Consider the following 25,813-nt stretch of genomic DNA (forward strand, 5'->3'; position numbering starts at 1 on the left):
TGTGAGGGTTTACATGACTCTATGTCAATAGAATAGAATGTTTATTTTTTTTAGCGTTACACTATTGAGAACTAAAAAATAATTTTTTTCCTTTGAATTTTAACTGGAAATATGAAATACAGCACATGGATAATTCATATTTAACCACTTGAGCTCTGGAAAATTTTACCCCCTTCATGACCAGGCCATTTTTTGCTATTCAGCACTTTGCTAATTTAACCGGTAATTGCGCATTTTTATAATTTTTTTCACACAAATAAAGCTCTCTTTTGGTGGTATTTCATCACCACTGAGTTTTTTATTTTTTGCGATGTAAACGAAAAAGGACCCAAACTTTTGAAAAAAACACAATATTTTCTACTTTTTGCTATAAAACATATCCAATAAAAAAAAATCTCAGAGGACACAATAATAGCTCCAGCATTGTTGTTAGTGGCTACAATAATAACCCCCAGCCATAGGTGCGCACAGCCTATTGCATTAGGGTGTGCACCCCAAAGCTCAAACACATGTGTGTGTATATATACCGACAATGTCAGTAGAGCAGCAGATAGTGTCATTAGGGCAGAGACTGGTGTGAGTAGGCTAGTGGATGGTGTCAGTAGTTTTTAATTGTATTATTTTATTTTTTACAACTTTCTTTTTTTAAATATTGTTTTTACAATTTTTTTTTTGGAGCTCCGTTAGGAGGCTTTGGTGAAATATCAGGAGTCTAAATGGGGGGGGGGGGATCTGTGCCACACAGAGTGATTAGGTGCGCACACCTATGCCCCCAACATGGTTTCAGTGGTTGCGATAATAACCCCCAGCATTGGTGTCAGTGACTGCAATAATTATTATTATTACAGGCAGTCTCCGAGTTATGAACATCCGACTTGGGAACGACTTCTACTTACGAACGGGAGGCGGCGTGACATCGGAAAACGCTGGAAAAACGCCATCTGCGCATGTGCGGCTACTTGACAGAACATCGGAAAACGGCGTCTCTGACGTTCTGCGCATGCGCTTCCGACTTACGAACATATTCGACTTAAGAACAAACCGGCAGTCCCTAACCCGTTTCTAACTCGAGGACTGCCTGTATACAGGATTTATACAGCACCGACAGTTTGCGCAGTGCTTTACAACAGTAGGGCAGACAGTACAATTACAATACCATTCAATACAGGAAGAATCAGAGGGCCCTGCTCCTTAGAGCTTACAATCTAGGAGCAATAATAATCCTCAGCCGTGGTATCACTGGCAGGGAGTGGTGCAAGGCATGTTTTAGTGCATCACACATACTAAACGTCAGCTGGTTCAGCAGGAACTAGCCAACTTTTTGTGTACTGCTGTCTGCGCAACAGATGCCGGAGTGACAACCAGCTTCTGTCAAACGGTGTTGCTAGAAAAGCAGCATTCAATCAGTGCTTGCAGCGAATGGATGCAAGCGCTGAACATTGTATTCTGGCAGGGAGGAATCCCCGCTGTTAAGCCTCGTACATACGATCGCATTTTCCGCAGACAAAACCTCGGACTTTTGTCCGAAGGCGTGTGCCTGGATTTTGTCGGCAAGGAATTGTCGGCCAACAAACATGAACATAGTAATGTACTACGTGGTTTTTCAGCCCTTTAGCGACACCCTTTGGGCTCCTTCTGCTAATTTCGTGTTAGTAGAAGTGTTGATTCACGCTTTTCATTTCACACTTTTCATTTAGCCCTTTTCATTTAGCGCTTTTAATTTTGCGCTTTTCATTTCGTGCTTTTCAGTTCTTTTGTGAACGGCCGTTCGTCAACTAGACATGTCGCTGAATCGGAAGAGATAACGTGTTATTAATTATTGGCCATGGAGTTATTGCTTTGACCCAAGTCCAGTCCAGGAACAGGAGGAGGAGGATTTCTTGGACCAAAAATTGGTTGTTTACTTAATCATGACCAATTATGTCATATGCCTTTGCTGCGGGAGCTCCAGGAGAATAATCCAGATGATTTTCTGAATTATCTCCGGATGACGGACCCCTGCTTTCACCAACTCTTGGCATTGTTGACCCCTATATTAAGAAGCATGGCACATGCATGAGGCTTTTATTTTATTTTTTTTGGTTGAATAATGATTTGATTTGGTATATTTTCTATATTTTTGGATGCATAGAATGCACTTTTTGGTTAAGTTCTATTGGCAGATAGCATGTCTAATTTTATTTGTTTTATTTTTTTAATGCACAATAAAAACAATTGTATAGAATAATACTTGGCTATGTGTAAACAAAAATACAATGTAAAATTAACAAGGGACACCAACATAGTATCTTTAATCTTAAAAACTACGGGATAATGGTGTTGTGGTAATTTGCCCCAAAAAAAAAAAAAAAAAGCATAATATTATTCTTGATATCACTAGATAAAAAATCCTTTGGAAATTAGTTTGCAATAATCCATCAGTATCACCAGCAAAGCAGCTTCATTATTATCCCATTAAAGAAGAAGAGAATGTATGCTGCATTTGGAGATTTCATAATTTGCCATGTCACGAATGTTAATTCTCCATTACGAACGCTAGTTTACAAGACTCACTTCTGGCTTGTTCTTGCTTCCGAGCATACGTGTTTGTACTTTGGACTTTTGTCTGACGGACTTGTGTACACGCACTCAGAAAATCCGAAAACAGACATTTGTCCACGGAAAATTTTAAAGCCTGCCATCCAACATTTGTCCGTGGAAAAGCTGAAAACAATTGTCCGATGGAGCGTACAAACGGTCGGATTTTCCGCCAACAGCCTGTCATCACACAATTCCCGTCGGAAAATCCGATCGTGTGTAGGTAGCTTTAGAAAACAATAAGCGCAGCGAGTGAGAACCCTGCATCACACATTGTTGTGTTGATGTGGAGATCTGTCAGATTTTCTTCATTGAACTTGCTGGTTGACACAATGAGAAACAATTTCATGAAAACTAGATGAGAGTCATTAATTAATGGATGTGCATGGATCATTTTTGGAGCGTAAGGATATTGTTTAATATCCCTTAAAAGCTGTACATTTATGATATATACTGTGTATGTGTATATGTATATATATATATATATTTGCACAGTTAGCTATACAGGTTATATAGTGCTGCTGCAAATAAAGTAAATGACTTGTGTGTGTGCTGTCAGCGATCACAGATCAGATGGGAGGGGGAAGTGACAGTTCAGACACATTATTAAGATGTTGGTCCTGAACATACAGTCAGTAGGGGACAGAAACATACATGTGATGACCCTTGCTCTGTACATAGATATAGGATGAATATACAGTAGATCAGTGACAGATCGGAGTGTAGACACCGATCAGTCTCGATCCCGATGACCTGACTCATTCATGTCTGTGTCACAGGGACTTCCCTTCCTCAGTCCCTCCCTCCCTCCTCTGCAGGGACTGATAGCACAGCCTCCGTGCACGAACTGTCAGATCTCATCTCCCCCAGGATGGATGACAACTCCTGCTGGACTCTATAGAGGAGAGCTCACCCAGCAGCACCCATGGATTATACTATGGAAGACAATACCTCCCTGTGGATTAATGCTACCCTAGCAGAACACATCCATGGGGTAAGTACACACAGACATCTCTCCAATCCTATATAGAGCTATGACTTCTACATCTGCAGTCATCACTCATAGAGATGATTTATTTCCAGACTATTTCTAAAAGAAATTTTAAAAATACACTTTTTTTAAATTTATTACACTGCTGACAATTTACATACACTACATTCAAATCAGGCTCTGAACTTAAAATCTTAAGTTCCTTTCTTACATTCTAGTGCCAAGTTTAATATCTTAATAACTCCCAGCATGTCCTGGAGTGTGGGAAGAAACCCATGCAAGCACAAGGAGGACATGCAAACTCCATGCAGATAGTGTCCTGACCGGGATTTGAACTAAGGACCCCAGTGCTGCAATGCTAATCACCTTTTTTAGGTTATTACATTTCTTATATTTACTGACATTTGTAGTTTAGACATAACAGTCACTACCATTCTTAGTTTAGACAATTACAGTCACTACTATTCTGAGTTTAGACAATAACAGTCACTACTATTCTGAACCCAGCCTATCATTTATACGGATCTGCGTCAAAGCTCATGCATGTACACGTATAGGATTGAGAAAAAGATCATGACAATTTTTACACATTAAAAAAGGGGATCTATTTACTGATCATCTACAAAGTAACTTTTGTTCCTTGCCTAAAGATCAGTAACATTTTTATGGCTGTGTGAATGGAGCAAAAATATGCCCAATGTAAAATTCCTGGCGGTTTCCCACATCCAAAGTGCTGCAGATGGGGCGCACGGAAGCATTACCGTTTACAGCTATTCACTTCTATGGTCCCATCTGTAGCACCTCTACCAGAAAAAACACCAGGGATTATACACTAGACATATTCTATGCCTGCAAATGTCTGTGTACATTAGACCTTTAACTAAAACATCACTTGTTCTGATGGGTTGTACTGGTGATGTAGATCAGGGGTCTGCAAACTTTCTAAGTGCCAGTTTACTGTCCTTTAGGCTTTAGGGGGCTGCACTGTGGCTATTGGAAGCAGAAAATGCCCTGGCATCAGTGCCCCATCATTGGTTTTATTGGGAGTAGTAGTCCCCCATTGTTCATATCAGTGAAAAGAATAGTGCCCCACTGATGGTGTCCGTAGGGGGAATGGTGTCCCTTCATTGGCATCAGTTGGTGAAATAGCGCCCCAAGGGCCAGATAAAGGCAAGCAAAGGGCCACATCTGGCCCTTGGGCAACAGTTTGGAGACCACTGATGTAGATCATTTGGCCCAGATGTCACAATGGGGTGTATCTACTACAGGAGTAGAGGATTTTGACATAGTACATTGTATATATTCATGTTTCAGAGTGAATGGTGGCAAATACGGTTGAAGCTATGATCAGTTACATTGTCTAATAAGGACTCCCCATGTAAGTTTAGGATTTTGGATGATAGGTGCATATTTTACCTTGTTTGACCCATCCACAATTGCTGATGATCCACTCTGTTCTCAGCAATGGAAGTCAGACTATTTTTTTTTATCTCAGTTTATTGCCTGATATGTAGACATATCTTATCTGTTTGACAAGAACAAAGCAAAGGTGAAGCTGTGTTTCCTTTCACTAAGGCACTAAATGGATGTTTCTAGTACTGTACATGATCGTGCATCAGGCTTCACCGATATAAGGCCGACTATAGACGGCTTGAACCGGACAAGATTTGATCCATGTAAGTGCAGGTTAATTGTACCCAAGCCAATTCATCCATCGACTTGGGTAGAAGCAGCATGTGGGATTTTTAGGATGCAATAATAATCACCGTGTTCTTCCAGAAGGGACAGCTTCCTCCACCAAACCCCCCCCCCCCCCCCCCCCCCGCAACGGGAGAACACAATAGCTACACGGCGGGATTCCCCCATCAGCACTGACTGTGTTGCCGGAGGAATCAAACGATTTTCTTTTCTGCAACACGTGGCTCCAGGAAAAAAAATTGCTTCTGTGGCCTGCCTAACAGTCGCTTTATAAAGTAAAAATACACTCGCTCCCTAAGTGAATAGTTTCCACTCATTTAGTTCATCAGCCCAGTGACTCCAGTCCAAATTTTAACACTTTTCCTGAAAATAATTCTATGCCCAGATTGGTTGTGCTGTTGATGTAGCTGATTTTATACAGATGTTTTAGTGTGGTTGTTTTTCTAGCCGATTCACACCACAGAAACGCAATCTGGATGGTGTGTTTTCAATGCATTTTTTCACTGCTTTTTTTCCAGTTTCCTGTTGGTTTTTTTTGTTGTTGTTGTTTCTGCTGTAATGAGTTTTTGATGCATTTAGATGCGTTCCAGGGCATTCTGGTGCATTTTTGATGCGTTTTGCCATGTTCCAGTACAGTTTTGTGCTGAAAAAATGCTCTACTTTTTTTGCACACTGGAACACACTTGAACTGATGATACTGGTGTGAACTAGGTCATTGGAACCCATATCTACTGTCCCTGCATTTTTGATGCAGAAAAAAATGCACTGGGCGGCATCTGGTGTAAACTGGCCCTAAGGCTTGGTTCACACCTCCGACGGATGCGGCTCGCAGCAGGGGTCCGGTGCATCCCTGTTCTCTGTTTTAGGGATAGAATCAGGGCCACATTTTTGCCTGAATTCGGCCCTGAAACTGAGCCAAGGACGCACGGGACCCCTGTGCAAGCCGCTCCTCCGCCGCCGCAACAGAGATATGTGATATAGAGAGCCGTTCACAATCTCCTGTCCTGCGAATTGGATGCGGGGAAAGCCACATCCAATTCGCATAGGTGTGAACCCAGCCTCAAGGAGTAGAGACTGTCTACCTAGAAAAGTGAAAGTTCAGTTGATTTGCTAAAGTTGCAGAGACTGTACCCAGCAAAGAGCAAAAACAGAAGAGTGTTCAGTTGGCTTACCAAAGGAGTAGAAACTGTCTACCTAGCATAGCAAATGTTCAGTTGGCTTACCAAAGGAGTAGAGACTGTCTACCTAGCAAAGCAAATGTTCTGTTGGCTTACCAAAGGAGTAGAGATTGTCTACCCAGCAAAGTGAATGTTTATTTGATTTACTGTAAACCCGCCTTTTTCAACCAGGGTGCCCAGGTACCCTGAATTGCCTTGAGGCTTCTTCAGGGGTGCCTTGGCAAAATGCCTAAAAATAATTAAAAATTATAAACAAGCCAGCAGGTAGATAAAGCTTGCCTTTGTTAGGATGCCTGCCTGGCATCTTAACAACCAATGACATCATCAGTTAATAATGAGGTTGTCTGTTGCTTCCACAACATCCTTGTTTGACCCTCCTGTGCCCCTCTCCCTCAGCACTGGGGTGACATTAGCTGACGGATGGAGAGAAATTGAGGGAGAAGAGAAACATTGGAATACTAGTCAGTACCAGTGTGCAAAAGTGTATTTGCTTTGGAAGAATAAATCACCTCTAACATTGGGTTTCCTACCTGTGTGGATGTAGCTGCATTATGTAAAGCTATTAGTATAGTTTATTTTTATTTTTTTTTTTAGACTGGGGTGCCTCGAGACTGTCCATAATTTTAAAGGGTGCCTTAGGATTGTCTATAATTTTAAAGGGTGTTTTAAAGTGGATTTCCACGTAAAAGTGGAACTTTCGCTTTAAGCACTCCTCACCCCCTGACATACCACATTTGGCATGTCATTTTTTTTTTGGGGGGGGGGTACTTAGTATATAGTGGAACTTCCTGTCCCACTTCCTTCTTCCTGCTCTTGACCACCTAGGCGACTCCTCCTCTCCCCCTAGGTGGCCCCTCCCTGCCAGCAATCTTCTGGGACAGGTCCCAGAAGATTGCCTGGCCACTAGCAGAGTGCAGCTTGACTCGCGCATGCACAGTGCGTGCCCGGCCGTGAATCCGAAAGCTGCCACGGCCGGGTGCCCACAGTGGCTATGATGGCGCCGGTGGAGTGGAGGGGGAGAGGAGCGAGGCTCCGGGCAGCCGCATCGCTGGATCGTGGGACAGGTGAGCGTCTGTTTATTAAAAGTCAGCAGCTACACTATTTGTAGCTGCTGACTTTTAATAAACTAAAAAATGGGTGGAACTCCGCTTTAAGATTGTCTATAATTTTAAAGGGTGCCTCAACTGAAAAAAGGTTGAGAAACAATGCTGTAAATAATGTCTACTCAACAAAGGTAATGTTCAGTTGATTTATGGAGGAGTAGAGATGGCCCACCTAGCAAAGTGAATGTTCAGTTGATTTACTAAAGGAGTAGGAGTTGTCTTCCTAACAAAATAAATGTTAGTTGACTTAAAACGGTAAAATCTGTCTACTTACCAAATTGAACGTTCATTTGATTTACTAAAGCTGTTCAGTTGATTATGGAGGAGTAGAGATTGCCCACTTAGCAAAGTGAATGTTCAGTTGATTTACTAAAGGAGTAGGTGTTGTCTTCCTAACAAAATAAATGTTAGTTGACTTAAAACAGTAAAAGCTGTCTACTTACCAAATTGAATGTTCAGTTGATTTACTAAAGCTGTTTATTTGTTTTATGGAGGAGTAGAGACTGCCCACCTAGCAAAGTGAACGTTCAATTGATTTACTAAAGGAGTAGGAGTTGTCTTCCTAACAAAGTAAGTGTTAGTTGACTTAAAACAGTAAAAGCTGTCTACTTACCAAATTGAATGTTCAGTTGATTTACTAAAGCTGTTCAGTTGATTTATGGAGGAGTAGAGACTGCCCACCTAGCAAAGTGAACGTTCAGTTGATTTACTAAAGGAGTAGGTGTTGTCTTCCTAACAAAATAAATGTTTGTTGACTTAAAACAGTAAAAGCTGTCTACTTACCAAATTGAATGTTCAGTTGAATGACTAAAGTATTAGAGACTGTCTACCTAGAAAAGCATTCAGTGATCTTAGTAAATAAAATAAAGCTGTATTCATGTCAGTCCTAGCAAAGATCCTGTTTTTTGCTGGGTGAGTATCCTCTATTACTTGAGAAAATCTTCCCCTGTGACCCTATAGTCACTCTGATCTCTGTGAATATTGATAACAATGCCATTAGCGATCATCTAATGAGATTGATTTTCCAACCTGTGAAGAATGTGTTCATCACATATCTGCTAGTTTAATGGTCAGTTTGTGATTATTGTGAAGGTTGGTAGGTTGGTTCTCGTATTGGGCAAAATGTCTATGGCCATCATTATTGTTGAGCTTAATCTGCTGAGTGTTTATAAAGTATATACGTGTGTTCATGAGTCTACTAAAGGCACAATGCAGTAAAATATTAAATGTGTGGTGTACTTTGTATGGTGTTGTCGTTTCATACCAGCTCCAGGCCGTACAAACTGAAAACATGTAAAGAAACAGAAGCCGAACTGTGCCAGAATAAAATGCCCCATGACTTTTTATATTGTGTTTCCAATTTGCCATCCAGCCAAGTTTACTCTAATGCTGGCCATACACTATAAGAAAAATCGGCCAAACCCATTTTCGAAAAACGAACATTCGGCCGTGAGCACAAACGATAGTGCCATCATGTAATGACCGATAAATCGCTCAGTGGACATAAATGAATGCATTTTTTGTTCGTTTTTTTACATATACCTAGTGCAGACAGTTTAGACGGGAAACACATTAACCTTTCAATTTATCGTTCGGAGAAAATGTCCAAACTTTTTTTTCGGCTCAAAAACTGTCTAAATGACTGAATTTTGGCCTTTTTTTTCGCATAGTGTATGGCCAGCATAAGTGTAGACTGGGTTCACATTTGTGTGTATGCATATTACCAGTGGCAGCCCCTCCATTAGGGGCGCTTGGGCGCCGCCCCCCCCAACCATGCATCCGGCCCCCTGATCCACATGCAGGGTGCCAGACGCATGGATTTCAATGGGGGGGGGGGGAGGTTGAAGCATGTGATTAGAGCCAAAGGCTCTAATAGGCTTCAAAAAAGGGTGGACTCTGGGTGCAGAGCACTGTGTTTCCAAGCCCACCCAGTTGTGTGACAATAGCAAATGAATATTCGCTATTGCCACACTGATCCTCCTCCCGACCAATCAGGAAGCGAGTCTTGAGACCCGTCACTTGGTTGGCTGAAAGGACAGGCGATCCTATTGGGCACCTAAGAGGAGGAGGGAGGAGACGCATGCACGTGATGCAGAAGAGGAGGAGATGACACAGAAGCCGCCGCCCGTAGAAGCGCTGCCTGCTCACAACCTTGATGGGGTAAGTGCCGGGCTGGATGACTGATCGACCGAGGGGGGGGGGGTAGGGTTGCCACATCATCCCTTTAAAACCGAACACATATTATACAAGTTCTGTTGCTGATTAAGGTGGTAATTAAACTCTAATTTTTTTTTAGAGTAATTAAGTGCCTTATCTGCATTAAATTAGCCACAGAACCTGTGCAATTAATATGTGGTTGGTTTTAAAGGGATGAGGTGGCAACCCTAGAGGGGGGGTTTGTGCGGGTGCCCCGACCACCGACCGACCAACCTAGAGCGGGCAGGTCGGTGCCGCCAGTCGACGGGGGGGTTGTTTGCTGCCCCCCCAAGCCGCCATTGCATATTACATATTGTCGTACTGAAAAATCAGCTTCCAGTTTTTTTTTGTCAAAGCTTAAAGTACAACTAAAAGCATTTTTTTTTTTTTTTTTTTAGTTTTGGATAAAGTGGAGAGGAATTACAACCCCTGTCAGTTTTTATTGCTGACTGCACCCCTATTAAGGAGATGCACCCTCTCTATTTGTCTTGTTTACCATTATCATTGAAAGTGAAAGTAAAAGAAAATCCCACATTTTTGGGTTGTCCCCAGAAAAGTAACAGAGGTGAAATCTTCCATTTGGGACAAAGGGGGTCCCCAAGGAATTCCCTTAATTTGCATAGATTTCCTCTCACTTCCTGTCTCGCTATGGGACAGGAAGTGAAGGGAAATCTCTGAAATGGGACACAGATGGCGGAAAAAAAATCTGACAGGGGTTATAACCCTTCCTTGCTCTATCTGAAATGAAAAAAAAAAGTTTTGCCTATAGTTCTACTTTAAATTGAACAAGCTAAAGTTAGAAGCTGATTGGCTACCATACACAACTGCAACAGATTTTGCACTATCCAGTTTTATTAAATCAACCCCACTATCTTTTACTGCATTTGCCAAAATATTCATGAGTTAACCTTCAGGACCCCAGAACTAGCGGGGTGCCTGGAATTCAACTGCTATTTAGCATTGATTACCAGGTTCCCTTTATTATGATTAAAGCGGAACTGTAGGCAGGCAGCTATACACACAAGTGGAAAACACGTAAAGGAGCTGGTTTACCTGCCAAAGCATTTGTATTTTTGCCCATCCAGTTCTGAGATTTAAACAGCTCTGCCACAAAGCACAAAGCACAGCTCTGGTTGGTAGCTGGTTGGTAGTAGAGATGATCTTTCCCTGCTGCAATTCAGTAACACATACAGGTCTTTTCCCCATCCTGTGACTAGCCAGTGAAAGGAGAAGAGTACAACGATCTGCTACTCTACTCTCTTCTTCTAACAGCATGCTCCAGTGTGAGCTCTGCTGTAGAATAACAGCAAGAGGCTCATGCCAAATCAAATCCAGGCACTTATGTTGTTTTCATAAATATATATGTATTTATTGATATATTAGGACCTGCATTAATTTGTGCCTTTTATATCTGAGATAAGCTTTAAAGTGTTTGTAAAGGCGGACTTTTTTTTTTACCTTAGTGCATTCTATGCAGTAAAGCAAAAAAATGTTTGCATGCAGCATCCCCAGCAGCCCCCCTAAATACATACCATATGGGTGCAGCTTAATGCATTAGGGTGTGAACCCCAAAGCTCAAACATACATGGGTATAAATACATATAAATAAATCTAAAAAAAAGACATAGACATAGGACACGCCCCCTGCCACACCCCTTAAAGAATTAACCAAAAAAAAGGTTAATTAAATCCACAAGGACTTTTTTTTACCGCTAATTTTCCTTTATATTGGCTTTAACCACTTGACAACTGGGCACTTAAACCCCCTTCCTAACCAGACCAATTTTCAGCTTTCTGTGCTCTCACATTTTGAATGACAATTACTCAGTCATGCAACACTGTACCTATATAACATTTTTGTTCTTTTTTTTCACACAAATAGAGCTTTCTTTTGGTGGTATTTAATCACCACTGGGTTCTTTATTTTTTGCGCTATAAAAGAAAAAAGACCGAAAAATCTGTAAAAAAATGCATTTTTCTTAATTTCTGTTATAAAATTTTGCAAATTAGTAATTTTTCTTCATATATTTTGGCAAAAATTTATACCGCTACTTATCTTTGGTAAAAATAACCCAAATCGGTGGATATTATTTGGTCTTTGTAAAAGTTATAGAGTCCAAAAGCTATGGTGCCAATATCTGAAAATTAATCACACCTGAAGTACTGACGGCCTGTCTAATTTCTTGAGGCACTAACATGCCAGAAAAGTGCAAATACCCACCAAATGACCCCTTTTTGGAAAGAAGACATTCCAAGGTATTTAGAAAGATGCATGGTGAGTTTTTTGAAGTTGTAATTTTTTCCCACAATTCTTTGCAAAATCAATTTTTTTTTTTTACTTTTTTTTTTCACAAAATTGACATATTAGCAGGTTATTTCTCACACACAGCATATGCATACCACAAATTACACCCCAAAACACATTCTGCTATTACTCCTGAGTACGGTGATACCACATGTGTGAGTCTTTTACACAGCGTGGCCACATACAGAGGCCCAACATACACGGAGCACCTTCAGGCGTTCTGGAGCTCCCAGGCCAATTCTGTCATTTCTCTCCTACATGTAAAAATCATCATTTATTAGCTAGAAAATTACATAGAATCCCAAAACATTATATATGTTATTTTAGCAAAGACCCTGGAAAATACAATGGTGGTCATTGCAACTTTTTATCTCGCATGGTATTTGCGCAGCAATTTTTTTAACACTTTTTTTTGTAAAAAAAAACTGTTTTGTGCTTTAAAAAAAACAAAACAGTAAAGTTAGCCCAATGTTTTTGCATAATGTGAAAGATGAAGTTACGCCGAGTAAATAGATACCCAACCTGTCACCTTTCAAAATTGCACGCGCTTGTGGAATGGCGCCAAACTTCGCTACTCAAAAATGCCCATAGGCAACGCTTTTAAATTTTTTACTGGTTACATGTTTTGAGTTACAGAGGAGGTCTAGGGCCAAAATTATTGCTCTCGCTCTACCGATCGCAGCGATACCTCACATGTGTGGTTTGAACACCGTTTTCATATGTGGGCGGGACTTACGTATGCGTTCGCTTCTGCATGCGAGCACACGGAGACAGGGGCGCTTTAAAATTTTTTTTTTTTTTATTGTTCATTTTACTTTATTTATTTTAGTTTGATGCTTTTTTCCAAAAAAAATTTTTTTGACCACGTTTATTCCTATTACAAGGAATGTAAACATCCCTTGTAATAGGAGTATGGCATGAAAGGTCCTCTTTACAGTGAGATATGGGGTCAATAAGACCCCACATCTCACCTCTAGGTTGGGAAGCCTGAAATAAAAAAAAAAAAGATCCTGGCTTCGATCATAGCGGTGAATCGGTAGAAGCACCTGAGGGCGGCGGGAGGGGGGGTCATCCCCTCTCGCCTCCCGTAAGAACGATCAAGCAGTGGAACAGCCGCTATGATCGTATGCCTGTAGCTGCACCCATCATTTAGATATCCCCGCACAAAGTCAAGGACGTTGTATGACAGCTGGCGGGCGGGAAGTGGTTAAAACGCATTTTTTTCTTTTAACACAAAGTTGTCCATTTATACAATATTTCTAACACATAGCATGTACATACCAAAAATTACACCCCAAAATAGATTCTCCTACTCCTCCTGAGTACGGCGATACCACATGTGTCAGACATGTTCCACAGCCTGGCCACATACAGAGGCCGAGTATAGCCGAGTATGGCAGAGCATGGCAGAGCATGGCTCGGTATGGCTGAGTATGGCTCGGTATGGCTGGGAATGGCTGGGTATGGCTGGGTATGGCTGAGTATGGCTGGGTATTGCAGGGTATGGCTGAGTATGGCGGGGTATTGCAGTGTACTGCGGGGTATTTCAGAGTACTGTGGGGTATTGGAGAGTATTGCAGGTTATTGCAGAGTATTGTGGGGTATTGCAGGGTATTGCAGAGTACTGCAGGGTATTGCAGAGTACTGCGGGGTATTGCAGGGTATTGCGGGGTATTGCAGTGTACTGCGGGGTATTGCAGAGTGCTGCGGGGTATTGCAGAGTACTGCGGGGTATTGCAGAGTATTGCAGGGTATTGCAGTGTACTGTGGGGTATTGCAGAGTACTGCGGGGTATTGGAGAGTATTGCGGGGTATTGCAGAGTATTGCGGGGTATTGCAGAGTACTGCAGGGTATTGCAGGGTATTGCAGAGTATTGTGGGGGTATTGCAGAGTATTGTGGGGCATTGCAGAGTATTGTGGGGCATTGCAGAGTATTGCGGGGTATTGCAGAGTTCTGCGGGGTATTGCGGGGTATTGCAGAGTATTGTGGGGTATTGCAGAGTATTGTGGGGGTATTGCAGAGTATTGTGGGGCATTGCAGAGTATTGCACAGCATTGCAGAGCATTATGGATGGCTGAGCATGGATGGATGGATGGCTGGATGTCACTGTGCAGCGCTGTGGGCACTACACATCCAGCCCACAGCGCTGCAGCCATCCATCCATCCCCCTCTCCGCTCACAGTGTACCGATCGGTACACAGGAGGGGAGGAGAGGAACCGGCATCATCAAAGGACGCCGGTCTGTTTGACGGAGCGATCACATGGTAAACGGCCGCGATCAGCGGCCATTTACCGGGATCCGTGATGCGCCGGGTCCCCTGGACCCGGCGGTCACGGATGTGTTCGGGTGCGCACCCCAGGGGGCGCGCGAGAGGGGAATTCTGGGAGGACGTCATAGTACGCCCTCCCAGAGTTATCCAACCGCCCTGCAGCCGTCATTCGGCTATGGGCCGGTTGGTAGGTGGTTAAAAATGTACAAATGCAGCAATTTAGAAATTGGATGAAAGGTTTAGCAATGGGAAACACTTTTTGAAACATAAAAAGTACATTTTATATACAACTATATAGATCAGACCAAAATGAGGGACAAATGAGGGGGAATGAGGAACAGAGGGACATTGCTCCAAATCAGGGACAGTCCCTCCAAATCAGGGACAGTTGGGAGCTATGTGTCAGTAGAGCAGAGATTGGTGTCAGTAGGGTAGTGGACGGTGTCAGTAGTTTTTTTATTCTTATTTGTGTATTATTTTCTACAATTTTATTTTTCAATCATTTTTTTAAAATGTCTTAGGAGCCCTGTTGGGGGGCTTTAGGGAAATATCAGCAGGGCGAATCTGCACCGCACATGCCTATGCCTGAGCCCAATCTCGATCCAGCGCTGTGCATGAGAGCCAAGGAGCCAAGGCTCTCCCAGGTATCTTGCTCCTTATTGGCTCAGATACAGCAGCAGGAGCCATTGGCTCCCACTGCTGTCAATCAAAGCCAGTGAGGAGTGAGAGGAGGTGGGGCTAAGCCCTGCTCTGTGTGTCTTATGGAGGCTCGCTATGGGGGCATTCAGCGGGGGGGGGGGTGGAGCCAGAAGTGCTAGCAGGGGACCTGAGAAGAGGAAGATCGAGGCTGCTCAGTGCAAAATCATTGCACAGAGCAGGTAAGTATAACATGTTTGTTATTTTAAGAAAAAAAAATAATCCAAGGCTTTACATTGACTGTAGCCTCCCTGGCAGTTTTCCCGAGTGTGGCTCGGGGTTAAAATTCAGGACCATTAGCGGTAACCCCGAGCCACACTCGGGATTACATCGCAGGATCCTGGTGTGGCTTTACTTACCTTGTCCCCGGGATCCTGCGATGTCCCCCGCTGTTGCTGCGGGCTCCGTCCTCCTCCGAAGCCTCTCCGTGCCAGGCTCCGTTCCCTGCGAGCGGCGCGACGCACGGGGGCAGAGCCTGGCGGCAAATTCAAAAAATTTTAAAATCATAACACATACAGTACTGTAATCTTACAGATTACAGTACTGTATGAAATCATTCACTTCCCTTTTGTCCCCAGTGCTTTGTCCGGTGCCCTGCATGCAGTTTTATATTATATATACTGTTCTTTCTGCCTGGAAACTGGAGATTGTCCATAGCAACCAAAAAGTGTCCCTTTATGTCAAAAGTGGCTTTAGACCAGCTAGAAAACAGCTATACTAAATTAGAACACTTGCAGAACTGAGCGATAGTGAATCGTGGGGAAATGTATTTTATTATTAATTTTTTTTTTTTTTTTTAATTATTTATTTTTATTTATTATATTATAATTTATGTTTTTGTGTTTCAAACTTTATCATACCCGGGATATCTACTAGACTCTTGTTTGGACAGATCTAAGTGTGTTATTGTTAAGAATTACAGACCTACAATATAAAACGCCAAATTTCCATGCAAAATAATTGTACCGCTTTCAGCACCTAAAATCCAAAATAATCATACTGCCAGGGAGGTTAGGGAAGGTGTTCTGTCTGTAATGCAGCAAACTTCCTAATAAATGGTGGCTTTGTGTCTGATCCACATATAATACAGACACAAACACCTAATAAGAGCTAGTTCAGCTTCCTCATTGGCACTGACATCGGTTGTGTCCTAAGGGGAAGTGATTTCACCTAAGTACTAAGTGGTGCGTTATTATTTATTTATAGGTCAGAGTTGTGTGCTTCATGCTGTTTTGTTAGGTTAATCATTTAAATAACCGCATTTTTTAGGGCAAAAGTTTGATTTGTCAGGTTTCACCTATCATTGTACAAAAGCACAGGGATTTTTGTATTTCATGCCTGAAATGACAATTTTAAAACATTTTACATAATCCAACCGCCCTCAGGCTCCATGAGCAGAACAGAAACAATCTGCTCAGCCACATATACCTGTTCATGTTAGTGGAGGCAGGGAAGAAGATGAAGTGAATATGTCTGGGGGAACAATAGCAATCATGTCAGCTTTTCTATCTAGCTGCTAATTACTGTTCCTCTAGACCAGGGATATGCAATTAGCGGACCTCCAGCTGTTGCAAAACTACAAGTCCCATCATGCCTCTGCCTCTGGGTGTCATGCTTGTCAGAGTCTTGCTATGCCTCATGGGACTTGTAGTTCTGCAACAGCGGGAGGTCCGCTAATTGCATATCCCTGATCTAGACAGTGGCTGGGGTGGGGGCCTTCCATAAACATTTGATCGTCACTGGATTTGTCTGAAAATAGATAGATTGTGCAACTTTCAAGTGATGTCTATGGGCAGCTTTAAGGTTGTCTTGGCGAAAAGCTTTTCACCAGAACAGAAAGTGAGGGGAAATCTTTCCAACAGAGCCCCAGATCGCAGTAAAACCACACAGGGGTTTTAAATCGTCTCCACACTACCCCCCCAAAGAAAGGTTGGGTTATAAATTCATAACTTGTGCCCAGATCATGCTCACTAGTGTTCGCACTATATTAATAAAATATTAATATTTAATACTTTTATATTACTTTTATACTTTTATATTAGTAGTTCCCTTCACTTGAACTAAGCTTGAGCTTGGGCCAAGCACAACCCCTGAAAAACAACCCCACAGCATAATCCCCCTCCACCAAATGATTTGGACCAGTGCACAAAACAAGGTCCATAAAGACCTTGATGAGCGAGTTTGGGGTGGAGGAACTTGACTGGCCTGCATTCAACCCAATAGAACACCTTTGGGATGAATTAGAGCGGAGACTGCGAGCCAGGACTACTCGTCCACATCAGTGCCTGACCTCACAAATGCGCTTCTGGAAGAATAGTCAAACATTCCCATAGACACACTTCTAAACCTCGTGGACAGACTTCCCAGTAGAGTTGAAGCTGTTATAGCTGAAAAGGGTGGGCCAACTCAATATTGAACCCTACAGACTAAGACTGGGATGCCATTGAACTTCATGTGCGTGTAAAGGCAGGCGTCACAATACTTTTGGTAATATAATGTATTTCAATCTGAACTCCCCTTGGCCGGCTTTTGTCAGTAACCCTTCCTCGATGTATTTTCTACATCTAAAGCATGGGAGAGCTATGGATTACTTTCTAAATTGTAAGTTGCCATTTTACAGCTTTGAATGCACTCTGACACACCGATCCACTGCGCTAGGTTACAGCTGTTCTTCAATTACTTTGTATTGTCAGTATACAGCTATTTTTTTTTTTTTGACCAAATGATCAATTCACAAAGGTAGTACACAAGGATAGGTATACTTATTTTAAAATAAGTAAGAGTCATCTTCAGTTGAGTCCAATGAGATTTGAAGTCACATTGCTTAGACAGCATTATACTTGTGTTAAAGCTTTGTGAACCGAGTCTTATGTCTCGTTGCTTTAACTGTTTTCTCTTTCCTCTGTTACCCTTCAAAAGCTTCTAACATTTTGTTGATAAACTCAATAAAAAAATGATATACAAAGAAACTAGTGGATGATTTAGACCAGGGGTCTCAAAACTTTTCAAACAAAGGGCCAGTTTATTGTCCTTCAGACTTTAGGAGGGCCAGATTGTGGCCAGCGGGGGGCAGAAAATGTCTTGGGCCCAGCACCAGTGAGAAAAAACATGGCCTTGAAGTTGGTGGTCAGTAGGAGAAGTACCCCTATTAGCAGGAGGAATAGTATCCCATCATTGGTATCAGCGGAAGAAATAGTGCCCCCTTGTTGGTGTCAGTGGGAGGAATAGTGCCTCAAATCGGTGGAAGGAATAGTGCCCCAAAGGGCGGATAAAGGCTAGCAAAGGGCCACAGTTTGGAGACCCCTGATTTAGAATGCTTCCATGTTATAGGAGGACTGCCCCTTTGACAACAGCACCCAGCTGGTTAGGAAGTGTGTTACTATATCAAGCATACTAAGTATGATATATTTTAAACAAGCAGTAACAGTACTTTAACCACTTGATGTCCACAGGTATTTTAAAAACGTGACATCCGCAGGCCGTTTATAAAACCCCCCCCCCCATTCCCTGATGCACCACCCCTGTCCCCATTTCAGAGTGCCAAGGGGAACAAGCGTTCAAACATGTAAATCATAATAAAGTAAATGTATCCCCACAAAAATATGAAAGCAACCCTGTTGCCCCACATACACGTACAGGTGCAATCATGCATTTAGAACATGTACACAGGTATTGCACAACACATGTTAGGTGTCACTGTTAACGCCAAAGTGAGAACATTCATTTTAGGGCCATCATTCACTGTTAACACCAAATTGATAACCGATAAAGGCTTTTAAAGCATTAACTATTTTTTAGCCATCTCATGGGCATGTGCTGTTTTAGGGCTTGACATGTTTGGTATTTATTTTACTTGACAGAACCCCACCTTTTATATTTTACCAGACGCTAGGTATTATATTGTGTTTGTATGCATTAATATTCGTTTTAGTGTTTTTTTTTTCCCTCAAAATATATATATGATAAAACAGTTATAAACAGGGCTGCTGTTAGAAATCATGAGGCCCCATACAGCCTAACCTGTAAGCCCCTCCCCCATTACCACCCTGGGTGGGTGTGTGGGTGCGGGTGTATGGCTTCACACACGGCTCTAGACATATGAACAGACCCCTCATTCACACTGCCAGAGTACCTGTATGAATGAGCCTTAAATTATGTTTTTTATTATTTTTTACAATTTTTTTTAATTTTTACATTTTTTTAACAGCCCCATGAGGGGGGAAGCATTTTTGAAATATCTGGGGTTTTAAACACTCTTGATTTCTCACATTTGAAACAGAGAAGGATTGATGACATAAATCCTCCATCCTCGCTCTGCAGCCTCAGCTGCACTGCAAAATGAATGAACAGAAAGGGCTCTGTACAGAGGCTTCCTGTTCATTCACAAATGTAAGCATTGTAAACACAGTTTTCTATGCTTCAGTTATGAATACAGGAGTGATTGATAGCTACTGAACAGTGATTTCCACCATAAAGTTGCCCCCCCCCCCCCCCCCCATTTGAACTGTATGGTGCAGAAACAGGAGGGCAGGTGCTACCCCTTTATTGGCATTGGTTATAAATGCCATCATTTTATTCTACAGGGCCTCTGCTTTCAAAAAAATATCTAATATTCGGTTTTAAGTAATTCTATAGCAACAAAGGCGAGGCCTTGAGGCGATTCAGTTCGCATTTGCAGCGCTATACAAATCATTCATTCATTCATTCAAAGTGCAGAATTTACCACATGTGCAAAAAATAAAATAAAAAAATAGTTCTGAATGAAAAGTAGTTAAAACAAGCACTTATTTATTTCTGTATACATAGGCATTGTAAAGAAATTAAAGTGTATTTAGTGCTAAAACTTGTTTTTGTTTTTTTTGTTTTGGATAGAGTGGGAAAGGATTTTTTTTTTTTTAGGGGGAGGGATTGGAAATGATAAGAGTGGGACAATTGATGGTATATACAGTATATGTGTGGGTGAGATAATGTCTGTAATGATGTCCTTTTTTTAAAAAAAATTAATTAAAAAAAAAAAATTGAATACAAAAAAAAGAGAGGGAAAGGATTGGAACTCCTGCCAGTATTTTTTTATTACCAAAAAGAATTTATTGAAATTTTCATGTATAAATACAGTCATGAGTTATTTAGGGCTCGTTCACGTATTCCTTACTAGAAGAATGGCAGTCACCGTTAGGGCACATAGAAAACAATTGTTTTCTATGCGCCCCGATTGCATTACAACGCAGCTCAAAGGTGCGGCACAGTGAGCTGTAATAAAATGCAGACATTCCACATATTATCGCAACACACTGGAAGGCACTGCAGATCACTGCACAGCGGCACAACACACCGCGCTGCTGTGTGATGACATGAATGAAATGTCAGTTGCATGTCAAATAAAGTTGACAAAAAAAAGAAAAAAAATCGAGAACTAAGTGATGCACTTGAACCCATATCACACTGCCCCTTGCCGCACCTCACTGCAGCCCAAAACTGACAGCTGTCAGCCCACTGATAGAGCAGTTTAGCATGCGGGCATGGTGAATGGGCCGTACAGAAAGAAAAGGGAATTAGTAAACATTTTGGTGGAACAGAAAAACAGAAGAAATAACGAAATCTCAGTAACAAAGATAAACTTTGAGGCAGTGAGAAAGACGTAAGATATTTTTGGGACATGGAAAGTCCCAAAAAATCTCTGGTTAAATACAATTATACGAAAATGGCTGCACCTTTCTGTCCCTGAGGTTGTACAATATTGTGGCAAGGGTTTGGATACAGACCATTCTTCTTTTTTTTTTAGTTAGTGTGGTAATGCATCTTCTCTAACGCAGACTGATTACCCATTTGTTAGGGGGGGTCATCTGTTCTAATGATTCATTTCTTGTGTATAGTGCAGAAAACATTTAGGGGTTTTGGGGTATAGGTGTTACTTGCTTCAAATAAGGGCAGAGGAGAACAAATAATTGGGGTGGGGTTGGAGGTATTAGCAGCGCTGTTGGAAATGAACAAAAGAAGGGTGTAGGGGGAACAAGGTACTCCAAAGAAGTGCTAAGCTGGTCATAAATTTGTCCAGTTCAGCAGGGACCAGATGGATTTCAAACCATCTATGGCCATGTCCACTGGAGAGAACACACAATCGTACACACAATCAGATTTTCCACAGACAAAACCTCAGACTTTTGTCCGAAGGGCGTTGGCCAGGAACTTGTCTTGCATACAAATGGCAAGGAATTGTTGGCCAACAAACACGAACGTAGTGACGTACTACGTGGTTTTTCAGCTCTTTAGTGCCACCCTTTGGGCTCCTTCTGCTAATTTCATGTTAGTAGAAGTTTGGTGAGTGTTGATTCACGCTTTTCATTTTGCGCTTTTCAGTTTGTTTCTGAACGGCCGTTCGTCAACCAGCCATGTTGCAGAATCGGAGGAGATAACGTGTTTTTTATTATTGGCCTTGGAGTTATTGCTTTTACCCAAGTCCAGTCCAGGAACAGGAGGAGGAGGATTTCTTGGACCAAAAATTGGTTGTTTTATTAATCGTGACCAATTATGTCATATGCCTTTGCTGCGGGAGCTCCAGAAGAATAATCCAGATGATTTTCGGAATTATCTCCGGATGACGGATCCCTGCTTTCAACAACTCTTGGCATTGTTGACCCCCCAATATTAAGAAATAGGACACATGCATGAAGCTTTTATTTTATTTTTTGGTTGAATAATGATTTGATTTCTATATTTTTGGGTGCATAGAATGCACTTTTTGGTTAAGTTCTATTGGCAGATAGCACGTCTAATTTTATTTGTTTTCTTTTTTTAATGCACAATAAAAAAATCGAGGAGAATAATAATTGGCTATGTCTTTTACTTCAAATGACAGTTTGGGAGTAGGCAGACATTTTAAAAAATACAATGTAAAATTAACAAGGGACTCCAACATAGTTCTTTAATCTTAAAAACTACGGGATAATGGTGTTGTTATAACTTGCACAAATAAAAAAAACAAAAACATAATAATATTATTCTTGATATCGCTAGAAAAAAAAAAGCCATTGAAAATTTGTTTGCAATAACTCCATCAGTATCACCAGCAAAGCAGCTTCATTATTATCCCATTAAAGAAGAAAATTGTGCGCTGCATTTGGAGATTTCATATTTTGCCATGTCACGAATGTTAATTCTCCATTACGAACTCTAGTTTACAAGCCCGACAGCTTCTGGCTCGTCCTTGCTTCCGAAAATGCATGTTTGTACTTTGGACTTTTGTCCGACGGACTTGTGTACACACGCTCAGAAAATCCGACAACAGACATTTGTCCGCGGAAAATGTTAAAACCTGCCATCCAACATTTGTCTGCTGAAAACCCGACAACAATTGTCCGATGGAGCGTACAAACGGTCAGATTTTCCGCCAACAGCCTGTCATCACACAATTCCTATCGGAAAATCCGATCATGTGTACGAGTCTTAAGGATTGATTTCTGTCAAATAGGCTTGTTGAAAATATTTCTCAATCAGCAGCTGCAGACAATCGGCTGCAGCCACTGAACAGTGTATTCTGACAGCGGAAAGTTCCCACTGTCAGCATACAATGTCACAGGAGGTAGGATTTCTCCATCCACCTTGCTTGTGTGGATAGAGGAATCGGTTCATTTTTTTTCGATCAGCCCAAAACGAAAAAAACAGGTCAACTATAGATAGCCCAGGGTTGTGTGGGACAGGGGTAAGTACTGGGGAGTCATGGCTCCAGTTGGGAGGAGTATGGGGTTCGTTAACTAAAACTGGATAGTGCAAAATCTGGTGCAGCTGTGCATGGTAGCCAATCAGCTTCTAACTTTAGCATGTTCTATTGAGCTTTGACAAAAAAACTGGAAGCTGATTGGCTTCTCTGCACAGCTGCACCAGATTTTTCTCTCTCCAGTTTTAATAAATCATCCCCAATGTCTCACATTCTGGAAAGGAATTGCCCGTTTTCAGTTGGTGAGTGCACAGCATTCTTGTGTGGTATGCTTTGAGTATGATTATTTGTTGTCTTGTACTCCAAGGTCTATCACTTTTTGTATACTTCAGTAGATTTATCGTATAGCCAACCTGTCCAGTTTGACTGTATTTAGACAATCTGTCCTTTGCTATACTGTGTAGTTGAGTTTCTTCATTTATGCTATTTTAAATCTAGGAAACCAATCTTTCGGTCTGCGTGGCAGTTTATTAGCCAGTACAGAGGTACGCCTATTCTGAGTAAATGTAGTAGGTACTGTGCAGGTGTAAAGTCTGGATTTTTACCTGATACAGTTGAGCTAATAAAGGTGCATTGTCACCAAATATACAATAATGTCCATCCATTAGAAACTTTTGGTGAAAACTTTTGAGGTAAAGAGGGTGGAGATTAAACATATTTGGGGAAAATATTTTGGGCATAAAGATTTCATTTGTGTGCGTGTTCTCAGAGGACGTTTTTTGGGATTGTTCAGACAGTGTCTCGTTTTCATATAGGACCACAGTGATGTGCATGAGTTTGTTCCGTTAGGCTGGCCATACATTATACGATTTTCATAATCAATTTCCTTTAGATTTACCTTCAACTATGTAGTGCAAGGGCCTGCCTCAGTGCATACAAATTGAAAGCAGGGCCGGCCCTACGATGGGACCCGGTGGGACCATCGATACCGAGCGGCACTTTCGGGGGGGGCGGCAAACTGACGCCCACCAGCCAGCCCGCTCTGCTGCCTGTGAGGGAACCCAGCAGCTATTAGTGTGGGCAGAACACTCGTTGCCCAAGGTGGGGAAGCAGTCAGCGGGTGAGTGAGCAGGAGGGCCAGTCAGCAGGTGAGCAGGCTTGCTGGCCAGTCAGTGAGCTGGCGGGCAGGGGAGCAGGGGATGACATCATCTCTCACCGCCTGCCCTGCATCACTGCAGTTCCGCCCTCAATGTACAGCCGCGGGCAGCAGAGAGATGACATCATCTCTCTGCTGCCTGCCTTCACTCTGGAACACAGCAAGTAACAATACGCAATGTGTGGCAAGTGACAATCCGCAATGTGTGGTAAATGACATTCCGCAACGTGTGGCAAGTGACAATCCGCAATGTGTGGCAGGTGACGTTGTGGCAAGGGAAAATCCGCAACGTGTGGCAGGTGACGTTGTGGCAAGTGACAATCCGCAACGTGTGGCAGGTGACGTTGTGGCAAGTGACAATCTGCAACGTGTGGCAGGTGACGTTGTGGCAAGTGACAATCCGCAACGTGTGGCAGGTGACGTGGCAAGGGACAATCCACAACATGTGGCAGGTGACGTGGCAAGGGACAATCCGCAACATGTGGCAGGTGACGTGGCAAAGGACAGTCCGCAATGTGTGCCAGGTGACGTGGCAAAGGACAGTCCGCAATGCATGGCAGGTTACGTCCTGGCAAGTGACAATCTGCAACGTGTGGCAGGTGACATTGTGGCAAGTGACAATCCGCAACGTGTGGCAGGTGACGTCGTGGCAAGTGACAATCCGCAATGTGTGGCAGGTGACGTGGCAGGTGACAATCCGCAACGTGTGGCAAGTGACAATCCGCAAAATCTGTCAGGTGACGTGGCAAATTATAAGCCACAAAGCGTGGCAGGTGACGTGGCAAGTAACAATCTGCAATGTGGGGCAGGTGACAATCCGCATTTGGTGGTGGAGTCCAAATGAAAACTGTAAGTACAAACACACATCACAAGTTGTATGAGACATGAGAGCCTGCGAGGGACTTGCCTTGCCAAGCCCTGATTAACCACTTACAGGGCGGAAGGATTTGCCCCCTTAATAACCAGGCCATTTTTTGCAATACAGCACTGTGTCGCTTTAACTGACAATTGCGCGGTCATGCGATGCTGTACACAAATACAATTTAGGTCCTTTTTTTCCCCACAAATAGAGCTTTCTTTTGGTGGTATTTGATCACCTCTGTGGTTTTTATTTTTTGCGCTATAAACAAAAAAAAAAAAACGACAATTTTGAAAAAAAAAACTATATTTTTTACTTTTTGTTATAATAGATATCCAAAAAGTAAATAAAAAAAAAACAAATTTCTTCATCAGTTTAGGCCAATATGAATTCTTCTACATATTTTTTGCAACAAAAATGCCATTAGTGTACATTGATTAGTTCGCGCAAAAGTTATAGTGTCTACAAAATAGGGGATAGATTTATGGCCTTTTTATAATTATTATTATTATTATTTTATTTTTTAATAGTAATGGCGGCGATCTGCGATTTTTAGCGGGACTGCGACATTGCAGTGGACAGGTCGAACACTTTTCACACATTTTTGGAACCATTGACATTTTTACAGCGATCTGTGCTATAAAAATGCACTGATTATTGTGTAAATGTCACTGGCAGAGAAGGGGTTAACAAGATCAAGGGGTTAAATGTGTTCCCTGGGAGGTGTTTCTAACTTTGGGGGGATGGGACTGACTGGAGGAGGAGAAAGATAGCTGTCCCTAATCATTAGGAACAGCAGATCTGTCTCTCCTCCCCTGTCAGAATGGGGATCTGTGTGTTTACATTGACAGATCCCCGTTCTGGCTCTCTGTAGAGCGATCGCGGGTGGCCGGCGGGAATCGCGGCTGCCGGCCACGCACAAGTCCCTTTTATACTCCTATATACATGTATAGAGCCATGACAGGTCCTCTTTATACTCCTATAAACATGTGTAGAGCCATGACAGGTCCTCTTTATACTCCTTTATACATATATAGAGCCATGACAGGTCCTCTTTATACTCCTACATACATGTATAGAGCCATGACAGGTCCTCTTTATACTCCTTTTATACATGTATAGAGCCAT

At 42.2% G+C, this 25,813-nt stretch overlaps 1 protein-coding gene across 4 annotated transcripts in view; it reads left to right on the forward strand.

Moving 5' to 3' along the window:
* The first annotated feature begins 3,384 nt into the window (after window positions 1-3,384).
* Window positions 3,385-25,813, forward strand: part of TMEM116 (transmembrane protein 116) — a 96,707-nt gene continuing 74,278 nt past the window's right edge. Inside the window, exon 1 of one of the 4 annotated variants that reach the window (XM_073626043.1) lies at window positions 3,385-3,571. In XM_073626043.1, the coding sequence (XP_073482144.1) occupies window positions 3,503-3,571 (69 nt within the window). In that variant the 5' untranslated portion in view covers window positions 3,385-3,502. Of the gene's footprint in view, window positions 3,572-8,097; window positions 8,118-25,813 lie in introns of those variants that run through there. The other 3 variants (XM_073626053.1, XM_073626032.1, XM_073626060.1) reach the window with 3 other exon arrangements.

The sequence above is a fragment of the Aquarana catesbeiana genome, linkage group LG01, assembly GCF_042186555.1.
Source record: "Aquarana catesbeiana isolate 2022-GZ linkage group LG01, ASM4218655v1, whole genome shotgun sequence".
In the NCBI taxonomy this organism is placed as follows: domain Eukaryota; kingdom Metazoa; phylum Chordata; class Amphibia; order Anura; family Ranidae; genus Aquarana; species Aquarana catesbeiana.